General features: G+C 38.1%; 1 protein-coding gene across 1 annotated transcript in view; it reads left to right on the forward strand.

The window, feature by feature from the left end:
- LOC306857601 (AT-rich interactive domain-containing protein 5B-like) overlaps positions 1–20,679 on the forward strand; it is a 118,383-nt gene extending 97,704 nt beyond the window's left edge. The window contains exons 9-10 of the mRNA XM_079397620.1: positions 9,755–9,944; positions 17,074–20,679. Of these exons, the coding sequence (XP_079253746.1) occupies positions 9,755–9,944; positions 17,074–19,152 (2,269 nt within the window). The 3' untranslated portion in view covers positions 19,153–20,679. The remainder of the gene's footprint in view (positions 1–9,754; positions 9,945–17,073) is intronic.
- Positions 20,680–23,627: the final 2,948 nt, after the last annotated feature.

A 23,627-nucleotide genomic window follows, 5' to 3' on the forward strand; every position in this document is an offset into this window, starting at 1 on the left:
GCTGTAAGATCAGAATTGGTATTAACAGTTGTAAATTTAACAAAAGAAATTAACCAATCATTTAATGTTTAGTTATGATGAGCAGGACTGTGGACCAATAAGATTTAACAGTGGGTAGAGCTTCCCAGTAGAAATATATAAATCAAGTGTCAGACATTGACAACAAAGATAATAGGATCTGCAAGAAGTTCCTCATTTAGAAGGCCCTAAAATATGACTTATATTAGACATTTCTGAAGGTTAGTCCGGTACTGCTATATGCTGTGTAACCCTGAGTATTTATAATGTGTAGTTTAGAAGCTTTTTTTAAGGCTTTGTTTTGGAACAAGCACCATGTTGATGTAGTTTCTTTTTCCATGTACAGCTTATTTATGCTTTATCACTTCACATTGTGCTGAGAGAATAAGTGCTGTGTTTATGTTGGGCTAAAGATTGAGCAGCGTTCAAGCTCAGGCCTCTAATTTAAAGTCTGTAAATCACTACCCAGGAATGTGGCTTTCATTTCAGCCGCATCACAGAGCGAATTCCAACAATAAAATATTTCGCAGGGAGGATGTGTCTGTACAAACGACGTACACTACAAAAACATGGCTCTCATCGCGCATTATTTAGAGCATTTAATAATTAAAGCTGGTTTTTGAACGTTAATGGGTTTTAGCCTGAAGGGAGTTAGTGAGGTAATTTCAGGTCTAAAGGCCAGGAATGACAAAAGGCCTGTTTTTGCCTTCCTTCCCTTCTCTGTTTAACTGTGTGAATCTGGATTAGTTCAAGGGTCGACTTCTCCACAAAACCTTTCAGGCGTCCTGCGAAGCTTAGGGAACAATGTCCGTTTTTTTCTCTCCCACACACACACACACGCACATGCGCATGCACACACACACGCGTGGCCTCACATTCTCTCTCCCGGTCCATCTCTATGATTAATTTGCCCCTGTGGAGAAAAGCAGTAAAAAGTACTTCAAATAATTTCCCCTTTTTAAAGAGGTAGGTTTGATCCCAGCTTGTACAGATGCGATTACAAACGTGCTGTTTTGAGGTCGGTTTTCTCGGCCTTAACCTCTATCATGTCCAATAACAGGCCTCTGGTTGTTTGTTTAACGTTCATTTGGCATTGAAACCTGCTGATCTGCCATCTAGCCGTGTGTGTCGTTTACTGCGGCTGTGGTCAGAATTTACGGTTCGTGGCATTTCGGCAAGCACTCATTAGGGCCACTTCTATGGAAGTAAACTCAAAGCTCCATCAGACGGCTTGTTTAATAAGCTGTAATGTCAGATCCCAGGCACGTCTCCCCAACACCAAAGCGGTGGAATGAGATGAATGAGAAAATTAAATTGTTGATGTCAACAACCATTTGTCTTAGTTATTTCGGTATGTGGCCTGAGGGCTGCCGAGCGAAATGAGAGCGGCTCTCTGTGAGGGAGAGCGCTCAAAGACAAACATGCTAAAAATAGACTTGAAACAGTTGAGGTTGTGATTCTTAGTGTAATGTTTTACTTCCTGTTTTGTGGGCCTCTCACAGCTGGGTATTACGCCATCTTGTGACCAAGACGAGGAAGTGCAGCTTGAACAGTGTTATAAACTGTATTAATAAAATGAGACCACTATGTTGAAATAAATCTGAAAAATATCAAGTTTGCCCAAAATTCCTTTTTTGACAATTTTACTTGTGTGTTTTGTTTTACTACATTATTCTAAATGGTTATTAAGTAATGTAAATAAGTAATGTTTTTATTTAAATTTAATACATTTAATTACATTTTTAAAATTTGTATAAATGTATTTAAAAATATAATATGAAATATTTACTATAAAAATACAAATGAAAGAGAGAAACGATAAATAAAACAATTAAAAATATATTTACCCATTACAGTAAAGTTTTGAAAATTTGTTCAGTTGTCATGAAAATGCCACAATGTATAAATTAATTAATTAATTGTATACATTTTTTTTGTACAAAGCACTATGAAAATATGACCCAGGCGTTCTAGAAATTTTCATGCGATTCCCCCGACTACTGCCTGTGTCATATTTATTATTTTTTATGCTGTGAGAATTTATGCACTGGAATTTCCTGGAATCAAATCACATTAATGATTTAATACTTGTTTAAAACCTGAAGCCACCCACATCTATCAAGTGTCAGTTTACATGACGATACATTGGTATATTTGTACTCGCACTTTATTTCTGATACATTCATACTTGTATATTGTTCCGTTGCTGTGGCAACACTGGATGTCCAAATGTTGTTCTTCAAATGCAAGTCTATTGCATTATGTAATGCTTATGTAAATCAACAGAGCTATTTGTGCATGAGCTATTTCAGTGGGCAGAGGAAACCTGAGTATTGATTGCAGGATGTTGTTCTAATAGCGGCACCCGCGCTCACAGGAGTGTCGTGTTAAATATTAGTCATTTTCTCTACGAGTTAGAAAGAAAAGGGGAAAATATCTCCCAGCCCGAATGACTCACTCTTCAGGGAACATCTTTATATACACCGGTGATAAATGTGGAAGAAATTAAATTAGACTTTCAGTTCCCTCAACTCAGTAAGATCTCTTTAATATCTCACTTGTTTTCTGCTTGGCCATTCACCAAGAACCGCTAGCAAAAATCTGAAAATGTAATATGAACTCTCCCAATTTGAAAAATAATTTCAACCCATTTTTTGGTAAAATATGTTTGTGGCAACATTTCTGCAAAATGATATTACGTTGTTTCTTGCATGTTTCGGAACACAGTGAAATGTCCAGTGATTGACACCAAAAGGGTGTTCAGTTTTATCCAAAACAGATGAAAATTAATCTGGCAACGTTTTATTTTATTGGTTGTTGTTATTAATGTTACTGCTCGATCAAATTTGAAAATAATGTATCGCCACAAAACCCCCATCCAACAGTGTTAACTATAGCAAACGCAAGATAAAAACACATCCGCTGAAGCATCCATGTCATTTTAACTTAATTCTACAATCTTTGTGCTCTTTTATCGTGACTCGTGTTTGAGCGTGCCAATTTACAAATACAGTGCTGTACCAGGCGAGTTACAGAGCAAGTTTACTACATCAAGAACCATACATATGGAGCTGGTTACGTGATACATTATGGTAAAAGTGTTTTGAGGTCATAACATAGCACTGTGTAAGGATCCATGCAAAAATAAGTAGTTATTAATTGATAATCTGTCCCTGTGATAATAATATGTGTCAAAAGTTGTTGGTGTTTTGCTGCCACTCGTGTTCAATTATATATATATAAGTATGTTTTTTGAGTTTTGTAACAATGTTACAAGTCCAATTAGTAATTTGAGCTATTGTATTCTTGTTTATTGTACAGATCTATACTCTTACTTTACATCGACAATTGACTCATGTATGTCTATTTTTATTTCTCCTACTTAAATGAAACACAGCTGACAACTACATTAAGTCTCAAGAGCAATTTCCACTCTATGCAGTTTCAATTCACACCGCAGCTACCGCCATTATATTTAGAGTAATTCAGCTGGTAGTTGTAATGAGGTCTGTTGTACAAATTTAGATAGGTGTCTTTTTAATACCATCCACCTGTGCGACTACATACAGCTGCGTACAGCCTCGATACCAGTCGGTGTCTAATATTGACCTCTAGTTTACTGTGATCACGCGCAAACTGGCAGGGTTTTCAGTTCCGCCCTGGTCATGTGGTTGCGGTTAAGAGCTGCTGCAAATGAAGTTGTAAGGCTGGCAAGAGCAAGGCCCTCACAGTTCCCCTATTACATGCAGAAATGCCAGTTCTCCATGCAGGAAAGCCCCACTGACCTCAGCACAGCTTCTTTCTGCATAAACCCACCAGCCACCGCTGCACAGGAAATTGCAAAACACAAACTGTAGATTACCTTCTCCTACAGCACCCTGCTAGGAAATAATACACCGTTCATCGTTTATATCAACTTCCAGTAAGAGTTACATAACCACGGTCACATCTGCATTTACTCTTTGCCCCCACTTGATTTTTATAAGAACAGCTTTCCAATGACCCACGTCTCTTATGTGGAACACATCCCCGGGCAAGGGTGGCAGGAAAAACAGCACCTCAGCGGAGCTAAATGCTGGTCTTTGTATAATTGTTGCGTTCTTTAAGTATGATTAATTTTAACAGTCCAGTGTTCTCTGAGTTGCTTATTATGGAAATTAGTGTTATATAAGGATGGACGGGGGGGGTGAGAGATGCTGCAACACATCTTATTACCCGCTCAGCAGTCTTCCCAACGGAGAGGAGTGCACGCAGACAAAAGCGTACGGGCACACCGTCGTGGTTTTCAGCAGCCTGCCATCTCTGTGATGATGCCCTTATCTGCCCACATTATACAGGAAGCTTTATTCTCCTCACGATTCGTAAAGCAATTATGCATCTGAATTAATGACAAGGAGGCAGTTTGCACAGCAAAGTCACTTTGTGACTGAATTTTTTTTGGACAAATTAAGGTGTTCATATTAAATGCACTACTTTAAACGGCCAAAAAAAAGTACTTGTCTGAAAAAATTATGTTTTCAATGATTTATAAGATTCTTTTGAACAGGCTCAAGGTGACACATAACCCAGGTCTGGATTTCTAAAATAAATTATTCATTTGTTCAGGCAGTTTTTAAGTTGAACTTTATAGTACTATCTGGGGTAAGTACTTGTACTCAAGGACAAATGTTCACGCAAAAATGGAGAAGGATCTGCAACCAACAAACAGCATATCATAGTTCGAAAATCGAAGTTGTAAATATATTACTGGAGAAAATACTATTTTAACTTGTGAAATTTACTAGCAATTTCTTAGTGAATGTATTTATTTATTTCACTGTACTTGTGGTCTTTCCTTATGATTCCTATTCTTAATTTGAGAATTAAATTAATTTGAGGCATTAAAATTTTCAAATAAGTGTAGATGATATGAACCGTATATTAATATTCCAGCCCTCATCTGCTTTCTTTGACGGGGCCAGAAAAGGAAGCCATAAAAGTGGGCCTCAGTTAAGAGTGCTGGGTTTTACATGGCATATGAATGTGAGTATATGCACAACTTAATCTGCTGGTGGTGATGAGTAAATGCCCAGTCTTCATATAAATAAGCAGTCGCTTCCTGCTCCATCACAGAAGCGGGCGGCTGAGACGGAGGCTTTGAGAACACCTGAGCCCAGCTAGAGTCTGCAAAACATGTTGATCTGGCCTAAAAATGAACCGTTGCAGTCAGTGCACTGGATAGAGGAACTAAAATAACTTCAGCAGAGCTTACGATTACAGACAGCTCTCGAACTGTGGCCTGATTCGTTTTCATGACTTTACAGCTGCTCTAAAAGGGGATGCAAATGTTTTTGTGAATGTTAAAAATGATCTATCTGTTTGCTGATTTAAAAAATAATGCTTTTAGAGCCTGATATTAAGTATTCGTTGAGTCAAAATGTAATTGCATAGTCATTTTTATAAGCGAGAGGGGGAAGAAAAAAAACATGGTTCAAAGAGGAGTCCCATGGCTTCAGAAGTGGTCTGTCTTCAGTGAAGCTTTGGACAGTTTTAATGGACTGACAAGTGAAGTCTGATGGGGAGAAAAACTCAGCATGACACTTGTACATTACTGGCAGTGGTTCTGTTCGGTTAAACTCGGGTTCACGGATGTATTCAGTCCTTGTCGAGATGTTTGGAATGGGGACAGGAAGGGGGATGAGCCTCGTTTCCAGCGTCATGAGGGGAAACAGTCCTGTAAATGGATCACTGTTGTGGTACTTTTTTGTACTCCCACAGTGAGAACACGCTCAGACCATCAATGAGGTTTTTGGTTCATTTCCCAGCGAAATGTATCCCACCACACCATTTGTGACAAAATGGTGCATTTGCCTTTTTCCATTTGTTTATTTTTATTTTGAAGGCTTGCCCTGTCAGTGGTCTTACTCTTTTCTTGGAAAACCTACTTCCTGTCCTTGATGTGCTTTCTGTCTTGCAGCTTTTTGGGATTGCATGTAATATAAGTATTGCTTATCATGTTTTCATTTGATGTCAAATGACATTATTTTATACTTTGCAGCACCCAAAGTTATAGGCGACGGTGCAAGAAAAAAAAAACGTTGATACCAACAAAAAGCAGCAATGAGAATCAATATTTAATAAAAAAAAATAAAAAAGGAAACTTTTTTATTATTTTATGAAATCAAATTGCAGGTAGACCCATGTTTAATATTTTGTCCTTTTATATTGTATCAATTTAAAACACTAATGAATTGGATTTTTTTTTTTTATCAAAACGGGAATTTCAGCAAATTTTAGATACTTTTACTCATCACTCTCTCAGTAAAAATCTGCAGTGAGAATCAGTATTTAAAAAAAAAATATATATATATATATATATGCAAATGTTATATGTTATCATTTTATATAGTATAAATAAATAAAAAAATACCCTGAATTTGGATTTTTCTAATAAAAACATGGGAATTTTAGATATTTTCACATTTCACTTTTTCATGTGGTAGATATAATTGCAGAACACTTATATACAGTAGAGTTAGGTGGTGTAGTGGAAACAAAATAATACAAAAAAAACTAAACAAAAACATGATTTGAAGAACACTTACATATTGATTTTTCTTTGCTTTAAAAATGATTGTGCATTAACAACTAAAAAGACTGATCACATATTATTGACATTTGCCAGTCCTTGTTTTATTTCATCAGTGACCTTACGCTGTTTATTTGGTTGTCTAACGTATCATTTTAGTATCAAAGCCAAAATTTTGGTATCGATCCAGCCATAATAGCCCTAAAGATTTACAAGAAAAACCTTGAATGCATAAAGATTGCAAAATTAGCAATGTGTGTGTACATGTACATCTATATCCCTACCAGCGCTGAAACTGAATCACTGTGTTTGCTTAGCTCTATCTCTCTCTCATGAAGGGACATTTAATTGCATATTTCCTGTTCTTGGCATCGTGCCCTTTACCGTCTGTATGAAATGGAGTTATAACACTGTCTATCTGCCAGCTGCTGAGCTCAATGAAAACAGCAAAAATTTAAATCTCACCTCAACCTCTTAAAAACATTTTCCCTCTGAGGAAACACTCCACAGCCTAATTTGCAAGGAAAGAGTTTCTACAGTTTTTTTTCCCCTCTGTGAACTGAAATGGGAAGGGAACTGTGACTTGTTATTCCCATAAATGGTCATGTGGCGAGAATGAGTGGGGATATTCGTCATGATTTATTTCCTAACTTCTCACCTTGTGACGGAGGGGCTGTTTCCATTCTTATCTCAACTCTCACTCACATAAAAAAGTACTCAGACATACTCAAGCAAATTAAAACAGTAACATGATAGCAATTTTCCCTCCAGCTATTCAAAAGAGAACATTAGGTAAATTCAACATCGCCTTTTGCACACGGTTTAAAACTGGGCCGTCACAAGACCCGCTTAAAGGACTCTACGGGGGTTTGAAAAAAAACTCCTTTAGTTCCAGACGAGGGAGATTTCTGTGGATTAGCTGTGAACAAGATAAGTCATTGTGTGCATTATTATACCTCCATTATGTAAACATGAAATGAAACATTACAGTGGGAATCAGGTATTTGGCAGCTGCCTGCTATTTTGATTTGACTGCACGGACCGAGCCGTTTTCCACTTTTAGCAGCTGTAACATGTTTAAACTCTTTTGGTAATGGGATCTGAAGATGAATGTTCCCTCTGGGCTCCTGCTTAGCTTTGCCACTGGCCAGCTGCCAAACCTCAGCCGCACAGCCCCTGTCTGAGCGTGCTCAGTGCGTCCCGCCTCTGAGAGCCCCGAACATCCCGGCGTTGAGTAAACACACGGCTACAAACTAAAGCATATGCATCCCTCTTGAGATACCAACAGGTCTTATTAAACAAGAATGAAGGAAATGAAAAGAGGGAAACTGTAGACAACCCCCCCCACACACACACACACACACACACACAAATAATTGTAATAGAGCTGTCTGTCACATTAAGCCATCTCCATCATATTTATGTTTGACTTTGCCTGCTGCTCCTTTTTTGCATTCGTGTATAGTGATGCACGAGATGTGAAATGTATTTGGATTAGGACCGATGTACTAGAGAGGATATATTTATAATTCCGCATGCCTCCAGCTAGACTCATTAATCACATTGGACTCATTATAAAAACTTCAAACTACAAGAGCAGAAAGGCAGATCCTCCATCCCCAATAACAGTCTCAAGTAAATCATAATTTCAGATCTATTGTGATCTTGGCTTTGATTCTGTTCACACACTTTTATGCCCCAATTGCTGATTGTCTACTAACGTGAACAGGGTTTTACTTCAAACTTTCTTGGAAACTATTAACATGACTTTATTTATTTTTGCCTTTTTTATATACATTTTATTGTTTTTATCTGTGAATAAAACCTTGACTTTTAATCTTAAAGTCGCAATGAAACGGAAGTAGTGACAGATCATTTATTCCATATTGTGACGTATATTCCAGTGTAACAGAAAAATATGCATGAAAGAATTGGTTACAGTTCGATCAATAACATGCATTTAGAAATTTTATTTTAAAATATGGAATTACACTAAAATAATGATTTTATTTTTTATAAACCATGACAATCAAAACAAAGAGTGATGTAAACAAAAAATGAATTATTGTGTGAATTTTTAATGCCATGTCCACCCTAACCCCAATTTTTGTCTTTTTGATCGTTTAAGTTAGCAACAGTGTCAGTGAAAAGCATTCTTGGCACAAGTAAATATTGTGCAGAATTAGCTAGATGAATATTTCTGTATTCTAGAAATTAAATATAAGCCTACCTTAGCAAGACAGTTTAATAATTTTATTGAAATGGCATTATTGTATATAATAATGTACAGTCATTTCTATCACATCGCTGTAAAAAAAATTGTTTCAAAAAGTTGTCAACTTAAAATAATTTGTTACCCCGCTGACTTAAATTTTTTAGTTTAGTCAACTTGAAATTTTAAGTTACTCAATGTTAATTTAAGGGACAACTAGAATATTTTAGTTGACTAAAAAAAATTTAAATCAAATTATTTTGTTGAAACAACAATTTTTTTTTTTTTTATAGTGATTGCAGCAGTTAGCTACAGCCCCCAAATTCGGCATTCAAGGAGTGCAGATATTTGCCCCAAACACAATGAAATATTTTACTTTTATGAAACTTTGCTTGTTTCACTCTGGTTGAGTTTGCGTGTTGCTTGATGACACACAATATTTCATAAATGGGCTTCTCCACTGTAAAAAGTGATCAGTTGACTTCACTTAAAAAAAATTTAGGGAACCCGTTGCAATTGTCAAGTTCAGTGAATTTTTTTAAGTTAAGTCAGCATCACTTTTTACAGTAATGTTGAATGGTGAGTTGTGATTTAAAAACTAAATTAAGTTAAAAAAAAATAAACTAGTGAGTTTTTCTTAAAAGTGTGTTTTAAGAGAGTATATTTCTTACAAGCCCATAGGGTTAAAAGCGTCTATATGAAAAAACAGTCATCTATTGTGAACAAAACCGCATTTACTGTAACATCGGTTCACAGGAAGGAAGTGTTTCTTTTTGTTTCATGAGTCAATTTCAGTTTGTCTTGGATAACAGATAAAGCCTTCAGGAAACAATGATATCAGTTATTATTATTAACAGCTGAGGAAGAAGACAGGAATGTTTAAATGAATAGAAGTGCAAACAGATGATGAATCAGTCTGATTCTGCTAACCTGTATCACTTCCTCCTTTTCCTCAGGCTCATCCTACCCTATGAGAGATTTACTAAAGGAGAGGAAGACAAACCCCTTCCACCCGTCAAGCCCCGCAAACAAGAGGGAAGTGCTCAGGAGGGCATTGTAAAAACAAAGGTGACGGCCATGAAGCGGCCAAAGGACGAACAAAAACCTCAGAGCGAAAAGGACACCTCGGCTAAAGTCCCAGAGCCGGTCAGTCTTTCATTGGGTCCTTGTAGCCTGTTTAGAAGCAACACACAAATGTGCCAAGCACATCAATAGCAGAATTTTCTGTCATTAAAACAATGGGGTGTCACTCCAAACATTTGAGTGACTAATAGTGCCAAAATTGGCCGTAGGTACATTACCGATTTTGAATAGCTTAGATTTGTTTTTTGGAAAGAAGTCTCTTATGCTCATCAAGGCTCAACAAAAACAGTAATACTGTGAAATATTATTACAATTAAAAATAACTGTTTTGTATTTTAATATTTAAAAAATGTAATATAATTAATTTTCAGCATCAATTCTCCAGTTTTCAGTGTCACATGATCCTTCAGAAATCATTCTAATATGCTGATTTGCTGCTCTATTATCAAATGTTATTGGCACTCAATTATTTATAATGGTTATTGTTATTATTATTATTATTATCAATGTTGGAATATTAATGTTGGCTTAACATTTTTGCTTAATATTTTGTAAAAAAAAACAAAAAAAAACAAGCGTATCCTTGCTGATAATTGTTTTTCTTTTTCTCACTCCAAACTTTTGAATGGGAGTGTAACAGTTTCCACAAAATATTAAGCTGTTTTCAACATTAATAATAAGAAGCATGATTTCAGAAGGATCATGTGACACTGAAGATTGCAGTAATGATGCTTTGCGATTAAATAAATTAAAATATATATTAAAATAGAAAACGGTTCTTTTAAATTATAATATTTCACAATATTACTATTGTATTTTTTTTATCAAATAAATGCAGACTTGGGGAGCAGAAGAACTTCTTTCAAATACATTACAAAATAATTCTTCCAAACTTTTCAAAAGTAGTGTATATTCCTGTCTAGTGTGCTTGGTTTCTTAGGGCTAGATTTGAGTGCAGAAAATGCAGAATAATAATACAGATACAATACGTGCCTGGTCCCTAAAAAGTTAGCCGGAAGAACAACCATGACAGACCACTTCAGACAGGGTGCCTTTCCTCTCCTCAACAAATAAGCTGTCACAGACGTGTGAGAATAGGGCTGTCAGGAGCAGCTGGTTTTAACATAATTATTTGGGCTGATTTGGAAGCTCTGACCGCTGCACTACAGCATGGAAATCTAATGCGTTTTGTCTGTCTGACTGACTGCAAACGATTTATAAGCTGTGCCCGATTCTGTTATTTTCTGTGAATCTCTGGACTGCAGAGCACAAGGTTTCCCCAGTTCCATTTTCCATAAGCTCCCTCTGAGTTTTGTTCACAAATCAATTTGAAAGAGATGAATTGTGGTGGAAATCATGTCAGTGCTCTCTTTGTTACGAGATCGTGGTTGTAGTCACACAAAACAAAAGAGCAGGAGAACAAAGTAGCATCAACTCACAATAACCATTTATTTAACATTAAACTCAGGCAAAGACAAAGGGAGAACTGAGGACTTATAAAGGAACAAGAACAAAAGAGCAAACAAGATGATTAATACAAAACAGGTGAATGGAATAAACGATGATTAACTAAACTAGGACAGGAACTACCAAATAAGGGCAAAACAGAACTGAAAGGAAACAGACATGTGACACTCATCTCTTTTTTTTTTTTTGTTTATCGACAAGACATTTTGTGCACAGAGCAGCTGCGGTGGAAATGTTTTCCTATCACATCTAAGAAACCAATATGCAATGGGGCAATGCATGCCGCAGTTTTGTTTTTATAGAATCCGTGTGCTTATTTTTATCCCTAAAAGCCAATAAATCCATGGTGATTTGCAAATGTCTCTCCAGTTAAGCGTAAATATGAAAATAGGAGAGCACGGCCGTGGATGGGAATTAAAATTGAGCTATTATTTTCACATGAATAAGCAAATGATTACAGAGAAGATGAAAGGGCTGTTTGAAAATTTCTCTCGAATTGTCAAATTTAGACACATTTCAAAGCCGCGGTCTGTATTCATTTCCACCACACATGAAATGAGTAATAGGTTATGGTGTGGAAACAAAAAGGCCTGTTGTAGGTTCTTTTCCAGCTGCATGCCTAGCTCATCTGTCTGGTATGTTGTGTAATTTGAAAGGCCTCTCCAGATAATTGATTGTACATTGTACAAGGCAGAAAATGAAAATGGAATTCTCTGTTTGAAGCAGAGCCGATATGACAAGACTGGAGCGCAGAAAAGAGGAAAAAACACTTAAAGTAGAGTTATAGATCACTGAGAGTAAATTTGGAGAGAGAGATGCTGGGAGTTGTCTTGGGGGCCGGCATGTCAGTGGAGTATAATCAGGGCATGTACAAATATAGGCGTGCTGCTCTGCTAAGAATCAGAGCATTGTAAGCGCTGTTAAATCAGCCCTTCCTCAGGCACCAAATACAATCAACGCTATTGAATGACGTGCGCTGAGCCAACGGGCGGTCATGCTTAGAGGCTAATTTTGCCTGCTAGTCACTGGCTGCTTGAGGCCCCGAGACATTCCTGTTAACTTGTTCAAGTGTCCAAAGAACGATAGAGCGAGTGACCCCACAGGTCAAAGGTCTCCATTCACACCATGCTTTCAGAGGTGTCGTCTCAAATGGCAGCTTGGAAAGAGGCTCATTCTCATTTGAGCTTACCAAAAAACCTCACAACTCGGCACCAATTTCGCTAAAATTTATGCTGTAGAACATTTTCAATGTTAGAGCAGCATTCAAATGTATTTATATGAAATTGTATAATAATATAATTATTCATAAATTAAACATATATAGAGATACAGGCTTATTATAGTTATTGACAAATAAAATTAAACTTATTTTATTTCATCTAGTTGCCAAAGCAACATTTCGATTAGTTTACACTGATGTACTTAAACTAAAACTGATATAAAATTTTGTAAAAACTGTATAGAGATTTAAAAATAAAAAGCAACGAATAAAAATGAAAAGCATCACTAAAACTTTAACTAAAATTAAAATGAAGCCTTGCGGGCAGCGCACCGACATAAAGCACCGTTGCGTTATGAGCGTCCCATGTTCGAATCCCGACTCGAGGACCTTTCTTGATCCCACCCTCTTCCTGTCAATTCTGATCTGTCCTGTCACTATAAAGGCCAAAAATAGCAACAACAAAAAAAAGAAACGAAAATGGAACATAGCAAAATAAAAACTCATTTAAAATATTTTAAAAATAAATAGTAGTAAATCAATAATATAACACTGACGATGTATAGCCTTCAATTAAGTATTGTAGAAAAATGATCATGATGACAATAATATTTAATAATAAGCATGGCTTTAGCTTATTCAACTAACTGTTTAAGATTAGATAATAATGGTAATGGTATTATGGGCAATGTCTTCAATGATTGCACAGTATTATGTGAAATGAATACCGACATTACGCTGTCAGAGTTTGACATAATACACAGCGACAGGTATATTAGGCCTCATTTACACTGCCAGACCTAATGCATAGATCCTGTATTGGACACACATCTGATTTTTTTTTGTCCTGTCTGTTTACATTCCCTTTAAACAGCCAACTGTGTTTACATTAATACCTCGCCAAGCATTAAGGACAGGAAGAGCATTTGACTATTCATGTGTGCAGCTGCTCTTCATAGAATGTTTTACTATCAGCTTGGTACAAAAGTCAAGTCAATAGTATTTATATAGCGCTTTTAACAATGCAAATTGTGTCAAAGCAGCTTTACATCGGCTTGATATAAAGCTGGGTGGCTTTATATCAGCTTTACAGTATTTAGACGGGGAAATAGTTTATCGAAATAGTGTCATTCTCCTCTGGCCAGACAAAATCAGCAGTTTAAATCTAGGCTAAAGCAGCCGGAGCAGGTACAAAAGTACCATCAGCATACACATTTAGTGCCCACAGTATAAATTACCATAAAATAGTGATGAAAAGTTGTCAGATAGTAGATGAAGGCAATCACGCTACTTTCAAGCCTACAAAAACAAGCTATTTGTCTCCATGCTGCGTAATGTGATGTATGAACATGCGATTATTCACGTGTAGTTGCATATTCATCTGGGTTGAGTGAGGAAATGGAGTGAAAGAGATGAGCCAGCCTTTTATTAGACACCAGCTGATGTCAAACATCTGTGCATCTCTTCCTCCAACACTGATAATGAATGGATGGGCGGTGCATGCCTCTCCTCTGCACCGTTGTCACCACTCTGAAGTTCCGGAAAGCATCTGCTCATTAGAGGCATGTGAAGTTTGTCCAAAGTGCAAAACTTGCATCATGCTCTGGATCACGAGGATGGCAGCAGGTGTCTGCTGTCTCTTTTATGCAATCATGCTGACTCTGTTTTCTACTCTCATTTAAGCAGGCTGCATTTAGAGGATTTTGGCATTGATTTGTTCAGCTCTGAAATGATGCAAAGCTTACACAACCTCATCTTTTATCTCATTTGTGTTACAGAGAAAAGATATTTGCATTGGGAAAGCATTGAGGTATCAGTTTTAAGCCTGCAGCTCAGCTCCTGGTGTGCATAAGCGCAAGGTCATCTGTAGATGCACACAACGTATGCGCGTCTTGAAAAAGACTTTGATGTTGGGCATTAGCATGTAGATGCTGTTCTCACAGCATTCTTCAGCAAGTTTGTGTGTAGGGTTTCTGCTGCACTTATAAAGCTTTCTCAAACTCTTCTCAAATCAGAACATCTAGAACCAACTTAAGTACCACCTAGTCACAATGTTCCCAGCTTTAAGCAGACTGACATTTCTTTGTTTGCAATTATCTGTGGCTTTATTGAGTTTAGCTTATCTATTGAGACGAAATTCCTCAATTTCAGTGTCTCAACTGAAACCCAAACATTCCATAAAATTCCCAAACTTTCACTAGGTTAAGCTGGAAAGAGACTGATGGATTTGAGTGGACCACTCAAATTGTTTGGATGGTGCCTGGGATGCTCAGTGTTTAGATTTTTGGGGAAATTAAACCCATGAATGGCATACTGAAATTTTAAAGTCCAAGATACAATTCTTAAAGTCCAATTCAAACACATGAATGATAAATACATTTGGAAATGTGATCTCAAAATCTCTCCCATCTGTCTAAAAGCTGTTAGAAATATACTGTCTGACTGGTTATATATATCAATATCATGCTCGAAAGTGAATACTGAATCCAAAAGCAGACTACTCTTAAAGCATTCATGAAATCAAGGACCTTGAAACTCACTTTGAGGTAAAAACAGAATAACATCAGTCATCTCAGTTTTCACCCTTCTCTTTTTACCTATTCACATTCAGGACGGCAAAAGTGTAGGCTATGCATTAGAGCTACATTGACACTAAGCTTGATAAAAAAAACATTTAAAAAAGAAACATCAGTATCAAAAGTTGCAGTGAGCATCTTGTGCCTACACAAGCTGTTTTAAGTATTATAGTGCATCTCATCCCCATGGACTGCACCAGATTTGCCATGTCTTGCTGTGAGATGTTTCCCTGCTCTTCCACCAAAGCATTTGCAAGTTCTCAAACACATCTGGAGGGACATATGGTTACTTGTGATTTGCCACTGCAAGGACAATCAGCTGTCCTTCCTGATTCCCTGTAGCACTGTCTTAGGCATTTTACATTGTGGACACTGGTTTATTGTCCTGACAACGTTTGCAGTCCTTATGCCTCCCTGCAGCAGGACTATGACATGTTCATGCAGGTGATTAGGAACCCGGGGCATCTTTCTTCTGGTATTTTTCAGAATCACTAGAAAGGTCTCTTTAATGTCCTAAGTTATTGTAACTGTTCAAGTTCAGTTTTATTTCTAGAGCATGTTTAAGCATGGAACAAGGCCGACCAAAATGCTGCACAACAAACCTTAAAATACAATAAAGACAGAAAAATCAGTACACAAATTAAAACCATACAAGAGCCACACATTGCTAAATATTAAAAGCCAAAGAAAAGAGATGGGTTTTAAAATATGACTTCAACTCAGATAAAGTGGAAACCATTCTAGTGTAAACTGGTAAGTTGTTCCAGAGGGTGGGACCTTTAGGATCTTTAAGTGGGTTCTAGGGATCTGGAGGAAAAATTTGCTCTCCTGTGACCTTAATTGGCTGTAAACCTAAAAACTATTCCACAGGTGCATGTGCAATAATTGTTTGTGGTTCATTGAATAAGCATAAAAACCAATAAAGATCTGTAAAGCTTATTTGGATACAAAAGTATACAGTATCAGTAACCTGAAATACAGTAACCTGAAAAAGTGTAGTTTCATTTTTGTCAGTTTCAGTAATTAAAAAATAAAATACCTATTCAAAACATTGAATTCCACATCTTTTAATATTGTATTACCTACCTGGGGGAACCTCATGTGACGTAAAGGGATAGTTCACCCAAAAATTAAAATTCTGTCATTAATTATTCAACCTCATGTTGTTCCAAACCCATCAGATCTTCGTTCTTCTTCAGAACACAAATTTAGATATTTTTGATGACATCCGAGAGCTTTCTGATGTGCCTAAACAGCAACGCAACTGAAACGTTCAAGGCCTAGAAATGTAGTAAGGACATAAAATAATCCATGTGACATCAGTGGTTCAGCCGTATTGTTATGAAGCTGCAAGAATACGTTTTGTGCCTGATGTCAACGCATGTTCACACGAGTACTACGACGCATGCTGATGCATGAGCCGGCGTTCTGACATAGAACCCGAATGTACTGCACCTTGTTTTCAGTCAGAGGAATGCACACGTATGTGCCATGTTACTCTTGTGAACGCATGTCAAAGACTGACACAGAAGAGAATAAATTGTTGAATTTTTTTTTCTTTGCGGACAGAAAGTATTCTCATTGCTTCATAAAATTATGGTTAATCCACTGATGTCACATGGACTATTTTAACAACGTTCTTACTACCTTTCTGGGCCTTGAACGTTTCAGTTGCGATGCTGTCTATGCAGTGTCAGAAAGCTCTCATATTTCATCCAAAATATATTAATTTGTGTTCCAATGATGAATGAAGGTTTTTCGGGTTTGGCATGACATGAGGGTGGGTAATTAATGAAAGGATTTTCATTTTTGGGTGAACTATCCCTTTAACTAATGTGTGGGTGTGATTGTGTTAGCATGAGAAGCAATGTATGCTTATTCAGTTTATTTGTGTAATTCTGCCATTAAGTATGTTTCTGTGTGTCTATAGGGGATGGAGGACACAGAACAGCTCCAGGAGAAGCTGTTGGAGAAGCAGGATAGTCAGCAGTACCAGGCTCTAACTCAGATGGACAGAGAAGCAAAGAGTCCTCTTTCTGAAGATGGTGTACAACTAGTCATCAAGGATGAAGATCAACCTGCGCTCCATAACACATATGAGCATGCGAATGGGAATGTGTTACCCTCACTTCCACAAGATTGTGCACCACTCAAATCAGAGGATTGTGACGTGTTTTCTGTTGCTACCATGCCACCGCACCAAGGTCATCCTCTCCCCAACTCTCACACACCGGAGCAATGGCAGCATGGGTTGCTGGAATACAAGCTGCCCCCGGGTGCCCTTGCAAATGTTGAACAGTCTAGCCCAAAAGAGGGCCAAAACCAGGTGGGAATGGTGCTGCCCACTCTAAAGCAGAAACCACTCACATCTCCAGAAATCCCACCCGAAAGGGCTGAGCCCCCTAAAAAAGAAGAAGCATGCTTCAGTTTTAATCCCCTCCTCTACCCTAGGGGTAATCCTGGAATCATGTCCCCGTTAGCTAAGAAGAAGATGCTGTCCCAGGTCAGTGGAACAGGACTGCGTAGTAATTACCCATATGGACCACCACCTCCATTAGTCAGTAGAAGGTTGTCCGGCAGTGGTACAGAGGGGTCATCTTCTGGACAGCAGAGCTCTCAGGCTCCTTCTTCTGCAGAGACCAACATGGTGATCAAACGCCCATCAGTTATCCAGCATGCTCAAAGTTTCAAGTCCAGAGGTAGTGAGGACAGGAGGTCCTCAACAGAGGGCTCTCAGAAAGAGGGGTGTAATGAGGGAGAACCAATACCCCAGCCACAGCCTACCCCGATAAGAGAGCCATACCTTATAAGGGCTGACCCCCATTCCAGCATGGAGAAATCTGCTGAGATGCCTCGTCCTGGCCAGGCTCCCAGCTTCCTGAGTGAATTTTATTCCTCACCTCACCTTCATAATCTCAGCCGACAAACCGAGCACCACCTGAGCAAGGAGCAGATAAGCAAGTACCTTAGCAGAGACGTTTACCCTCGGGACTGTGAGACCGCCCAGGGCTTTCCCCCAAGCCAGCATCCCGACAATGTGGGTTTGAATTACAGTGCCCGGCTTAGTCAGAAAGAAAAGGGACCTCCTGCAGAAAGGGTAACAGAGGAGCAACCAACTGATTTGAGTCTCCCAAAATCCTCTCCACACAAACTGCCTCTTTCCACATCCTCTCTCTGTGGCATCCCACATCCCACAATACAACAGGACATTAAAAACTCCTCTCTCTTTCAAGCAGGCAACAGTCAGAGCTCAAGCATAGACTACCATCCCAGGGCCTGTCGTGTTCCTCCCATGACCGTGTCCACGTCTAAAAAGGTAACCGAATCTCACTCAAAGATTCTGGAGAAAGCACACAACGGCAGGGGAAAAGAGACCTTGGGTTACAAGATCGATGAGATGGCTCGGCCCATTCTGAGCTCCAAAAGCAGCCCGCAGAACATCTGCACTGCACGGCCACTAAAAAGGACCCTTGAGGATTTGGAAAACACACCGTCGGAGAAGAAGATCAGGGCTGTGACACCCTTGCACTGCTCGACACAAAGAGATGGTCCAGGGAAACCTAGGACACCAGAAGCTGACAGTGAGTCCATGAAGCCGGCAGAACCTACTCACATGGCTCACATCAGCAGTTACTCATCAGAGGGCCACAAGATCCCCTTGCACTCCCACCTGTTCCAAGGGCTGTTTCCAGGGACATTTGTATCTCAGGTTCAGGACATGTGTGATAGCTTGGGCTCCCACGTCACCCCAAGTTACTCCCATCCACTGCATTACTTGAAGAACCAGGCTGTTCTGTCACCACTCATGCCCCCCTTCGCGATTCATTCCTTAATGATGCAAAGACAGTTCCTGGCCGCCAATCCCGCCCACATTTACAGGCACCAAGTGGGCACCTCATACGGGGACATTCTGCACCCTGGCCTCTACCCCATGTCGGCCCTTCACCCCCAGCCGGCTTTCAGTCCCTCTCAACTCTCTTCAGTGCACCCCAGCACTAAACTTTCCTAGGTGACGCAGTTTGATATTCCCTGGCTGGAAGCGCCCAGCCCATGCTTAACTCAGACTTGATGCTCCCCAGAAAATCCCATCAAGCATGGTCACACTATGTATCCAGCGAATAGCAGTGTTTTATAAACGCTTTAACACGGGAGCAGTTATTTCTGTTATTTACCTTCTTGCCACTCAAGTTTATGATTTGCACATTTCTTTGAACAGGGGCCAATTGGGCTGATCGTGGCTTGTTCTCACCGCACTGTTTGAAAGTGTCAGTTGGCTTGTTTGAAAACATGTTGCCTTGGCACAGGTGCCCAAGTGGAGATGGGAATGATGTCCACGGAGGCACCCAAAGAAAAGTCGAGTGACAAATCAGTGTAATGCGACAGTGCTATTTCAGTCCATTCTGAGAGCTCTTTTGTCTGAAACACTATGATATGATAATGCAAGAGCTGCCTGGGTAAATGTTGGACCTTTTCACAGTACTCTTGACTGTATGTTTTTGTTGCTGTTGTTGTTGTTTTTTTTTTTGTTTTTTTTATTAATGTAACAGTGTGGTAGTTTTATATGTTTATTTTTCAATCCTACAAGGGTTAAGCAATGAGATATCACATTTGATAAAGACGCAAAAAAGAGACCCAAGTATTGCAGTTTGGTGTGTTACACAGTTACATGTAAATAAAACAAACTAAGCTTTCCTTTAAGGAATCTTAAATGTCAGTGATACAATGTGAGGTAGGCTTCACAAGCTTCTTTGACCACTGTCTGCTGGCTCCCTTTCAGCTCCTCTCACGCCCAGCCAAACTCGCTCCTGATCACCAGAGCAATGTGGAATGTGTTCATCAAATGTAGGACTGAGGTGCTTGTCCATAACCTTCACAAACAACGCATTTTGTATCATGTTCACTCGCTACTGTAATTTCTGATTGCTCTGAACTGCAGGGCTAAAGAGCGATTTTGGACGGTAAGAGGATAAAATGCAGGACTACTTAAGTGTCAGAAAGCGAGTTTTGTATTTACTGGTGTACACTTGTGCTTGCTTACTCAGAGGACTTTTTTATCAGGACATACAACTGAAATTTAAAACTACATTTGGGGAAAACACAATTTAGGAGCTCTTAGATAAACCCACACAGGCTTTTCCAACCGTTTCTGTTTAAGGATAGCTAACCGTTAAACTTTTAGATATTGTTTGAACTTTAGGTCTGTAAGTGCTGGCAGCAGTCAAATTTGCGTCTGTATTAAATTAAGTGTAACACTTGCCAGAAAAGAGTTTTTAATTAAAAAAAGCATGATTTCTTTGCACAAAAAAAATTGGAAAAATACCAAGAAAATTTGAAAAGCAACACACAGTACTCCTATGGGTAATCAATTATATATTTTTTTCTTTTTTTTTTTCTTTTTTTCTTTTTTGATGTATTAGTAGTAGAAACTAAACTTCAAGAAATGTATTTACTCCAACAATGCTTGGAGTAACACTCAAGGTTGCTATGTAACATTTTGTAATGAGTAATAAACAGTTTTATAACTTAATACAACAGTTCATCTATGCATGTTTTCGTAATATTTGCAATTTTTTAAAATGAATAATAATAGCTAACTTAAAAGGATTGTTCACCCAGAAATGGAAATTCTGTCGTCATTCACTTACCATCATGTTGTTCCAAACTTTTTGGTCCATATAATTAAAGTCAGTTGGTTCCAATGTTTCACTGTATTGACAAAATCAGCTATATTTCACAAGCAGTGTTTCACAGAATAAAGGATTTCATACAATTTGGTATAATGTAAGGTTGAGTAAATGATGAAAGAATTAAAAATTTGGGGTGAACTGTCCCTTTAAACTTTCACTGTATGGGAAAAAGACGTGTGGACATTCTTCAAAATATCTAATTTTGTGTTTCACAGAAAAAGTTTTACACATTATTCGGTAACACTATATTTCGATAGTCCACTTTAGACATTCTAACTGTAAGTAACTTTCCAACATGTCAACTAGCAGTCATTAGAGTATTAGTAGACTCTCTGCTTAAGAACTTCTAACACTTTATTTTGATGGGTCCACAACATACAACATCGTGACTATGAGAAACTTTGCAAGTATATGTCAATTTATTCTACTAATCCTACCCTAACAGTCTACTCTGAGAGTTAGTAGACACGCGGTTGCAAATTGATGAGAATTAGTTGACGTAGTTACAAAAGTTACTTATAGTTAGTAGAATGTCTAAAGTGGACTATCAAAATAAAGTGTAAGCCATTGGGTGTTAAATTGTGGTTAAAAATTCTATTTTATGATCAACGTAAATGAATTAGTTATTGCATTAAATGAATGCAATCACTAAGCCTATTTCTCTGCCCTACTTTGCATACTTTATGCCATAACCTTCGGCTGCATGAAAAGAGTGTAAAGTATTAGATATTACTATGGATTAAACTCATTTGTTATATATGTACTGACAAAAAAAATGTTTATCTAAATAGTGCAGCCATGTAGAGAATTTCACACTGCCCTACAGTACTCAAGTGCACATTGAAAAAGCACTGTACTAGGACACATCTGCTCTAGTTTACACTGTTCATTATAATTGTAATGAGCACTGGGAATTTTGTGGCCCCATAATTAGACTGTTTGTCAAGAGCACTTAAAGTGTCTCTTTCAGTGTAAGATTGCCACAGCCAGCTGCACGTTGGAGGTTAGAGTTCAAACTCAGACTGTTCAGACTTCCAAAATCTGGCCTAAATCTTTTAGCTGCTACACGAATGCAGTTTTGCCGCCCTGCTGTAAGGTTAAACACTGTTCCATTTTAAGCCTCTGCCACTGTGTTTTACCACATGATATGTATATATAGCATGCTATGGTTAAAATAGCAGCAGTGGACCAAATTATCCACTGTGTAGTTATCGACTTTATATTTCATAAAGCATTTTTATAGATGGCATTATAATAGTTTGCTTGTCCCACAGCTGGGTTTTGCTTATAAGATTGAATACCATCAAGTTGCACTGCAAAACTTTTTGTACCACTTAAATCACTTACTAATAAATATTTTTAGGAGAGCAAACTCACCATGAAACAACTGCACTTCATTAAGAGATAAAATACACTCCAAATGTTTTCCAAGCTTTTAAAACTCCCTCTAGTGGTTGAATTAAATATATGGTGAAAAAGGCAAAGACATAATTACAGACCTCTATGTGGAAATTTGGTTTTGTGGAGCCCAGAAAAAAACTTCTCAACACCATTTTAAATCTAAATTATATTACTCGTGAGTACATCGTGTTGGTGACATGTAAAGTCATTGGTTTGATGCTGTGACCAACTTCCGTTTGAGAATGCAGTTTAGAATTTGGCCTTGGGGAGGGAAAAAAAAGTATGATTGTAAGAACAGCCCTGGTCCCCACAGCCCCAAACCACCACGTGAGGCAAAGTGCCATTAAGTGTTTCTCAAACTCACTCAGACACGGTTGCCTGTTGACTCAGAAGGAAAGGGCATCTGATGCCATCTCTGTTTCCTGCCTTTGAATGTTTCTGTGATTAAAATACACATTTGGTGCAAAATGTGGAAAGCTTTGACTGTACCGCAAATTGTTTCCACACTGGAACATTTACATTTATATACACATCCTATTGAACTGCAAATAGCTAGATACATTTATTTTTAATTGTCTTTTTGTACCCAAGCTAAACAACAAATAATTGTTCTTACTTTTTAATCCAGAGGCTTTATAAATTTGAAAATCTTTTTGAAATGCTTCATTTAATCTAATCAGAGAGTGAGTTCACAATCTTAAATATGCTGGCTTCCCATCCTCCACAAGTGCTAACCCAAGAGGTTTCAGTCTGTGCGACTGAACCATTACACTCCTTCAAACTATTAAAGCAGAAATAAATCCTTTAAAATAAACCTATGTACACGTGCATAAAGACAAATGGCTTGTGCATGGTCAGACTCACCAGTAAAAAATGAAAGGCAAGTACATAGAGGGAGAGAATGTGTACAGTAGAATGTCAAATAAGAATTCAATAAACAAAGAATCGTCAGTTTGCTGCATATCGTCTGCAGCACCCTGGAGCACCGCTGAGCTTGAGCAGAGCGCCCCCTGTCTGCCACATGAGAACACTATCAAAAGCGATTAAGGCATAAGCCTAAAGCTACAACTGCTTATTCATCAAAGAAATTTGACTTTTGCAGGGGTTTATTTTACATTCCTTAAATTAAATGTGTAAATTTTAATTGAAAAACAAATTAGATAGATCAGTGGTTATCAACTGATTTAGCGTCAGCACCCATAAAGTGCAAGCCTTGACAAAACCTGATCCAATCACAGGCTCTGTTATACCACTGCAATTGAGGGTATGAGTTAATTTGTCATAATTTACTATGATTGCATAGACACAAGACTAAAATTGTTAACAGTATTTAACCAGACCAATGGACACTAACTACAGTGCTGTGAAGAGTGGAGACAATTCATTGTTTGCCTGT

Source organism: Barbus barbus (assembly GCF_936440315.1).
Source record: "Barbus barbus genome assembly, chromosome: 38".
NCBI classification, from domain to species: domain Eukaryota; kingdom Metazoa; phylum Chordata; class Actinopteri; order Cypriniformes; family Cyprinidae; genus Barbus; species Barbus barbus.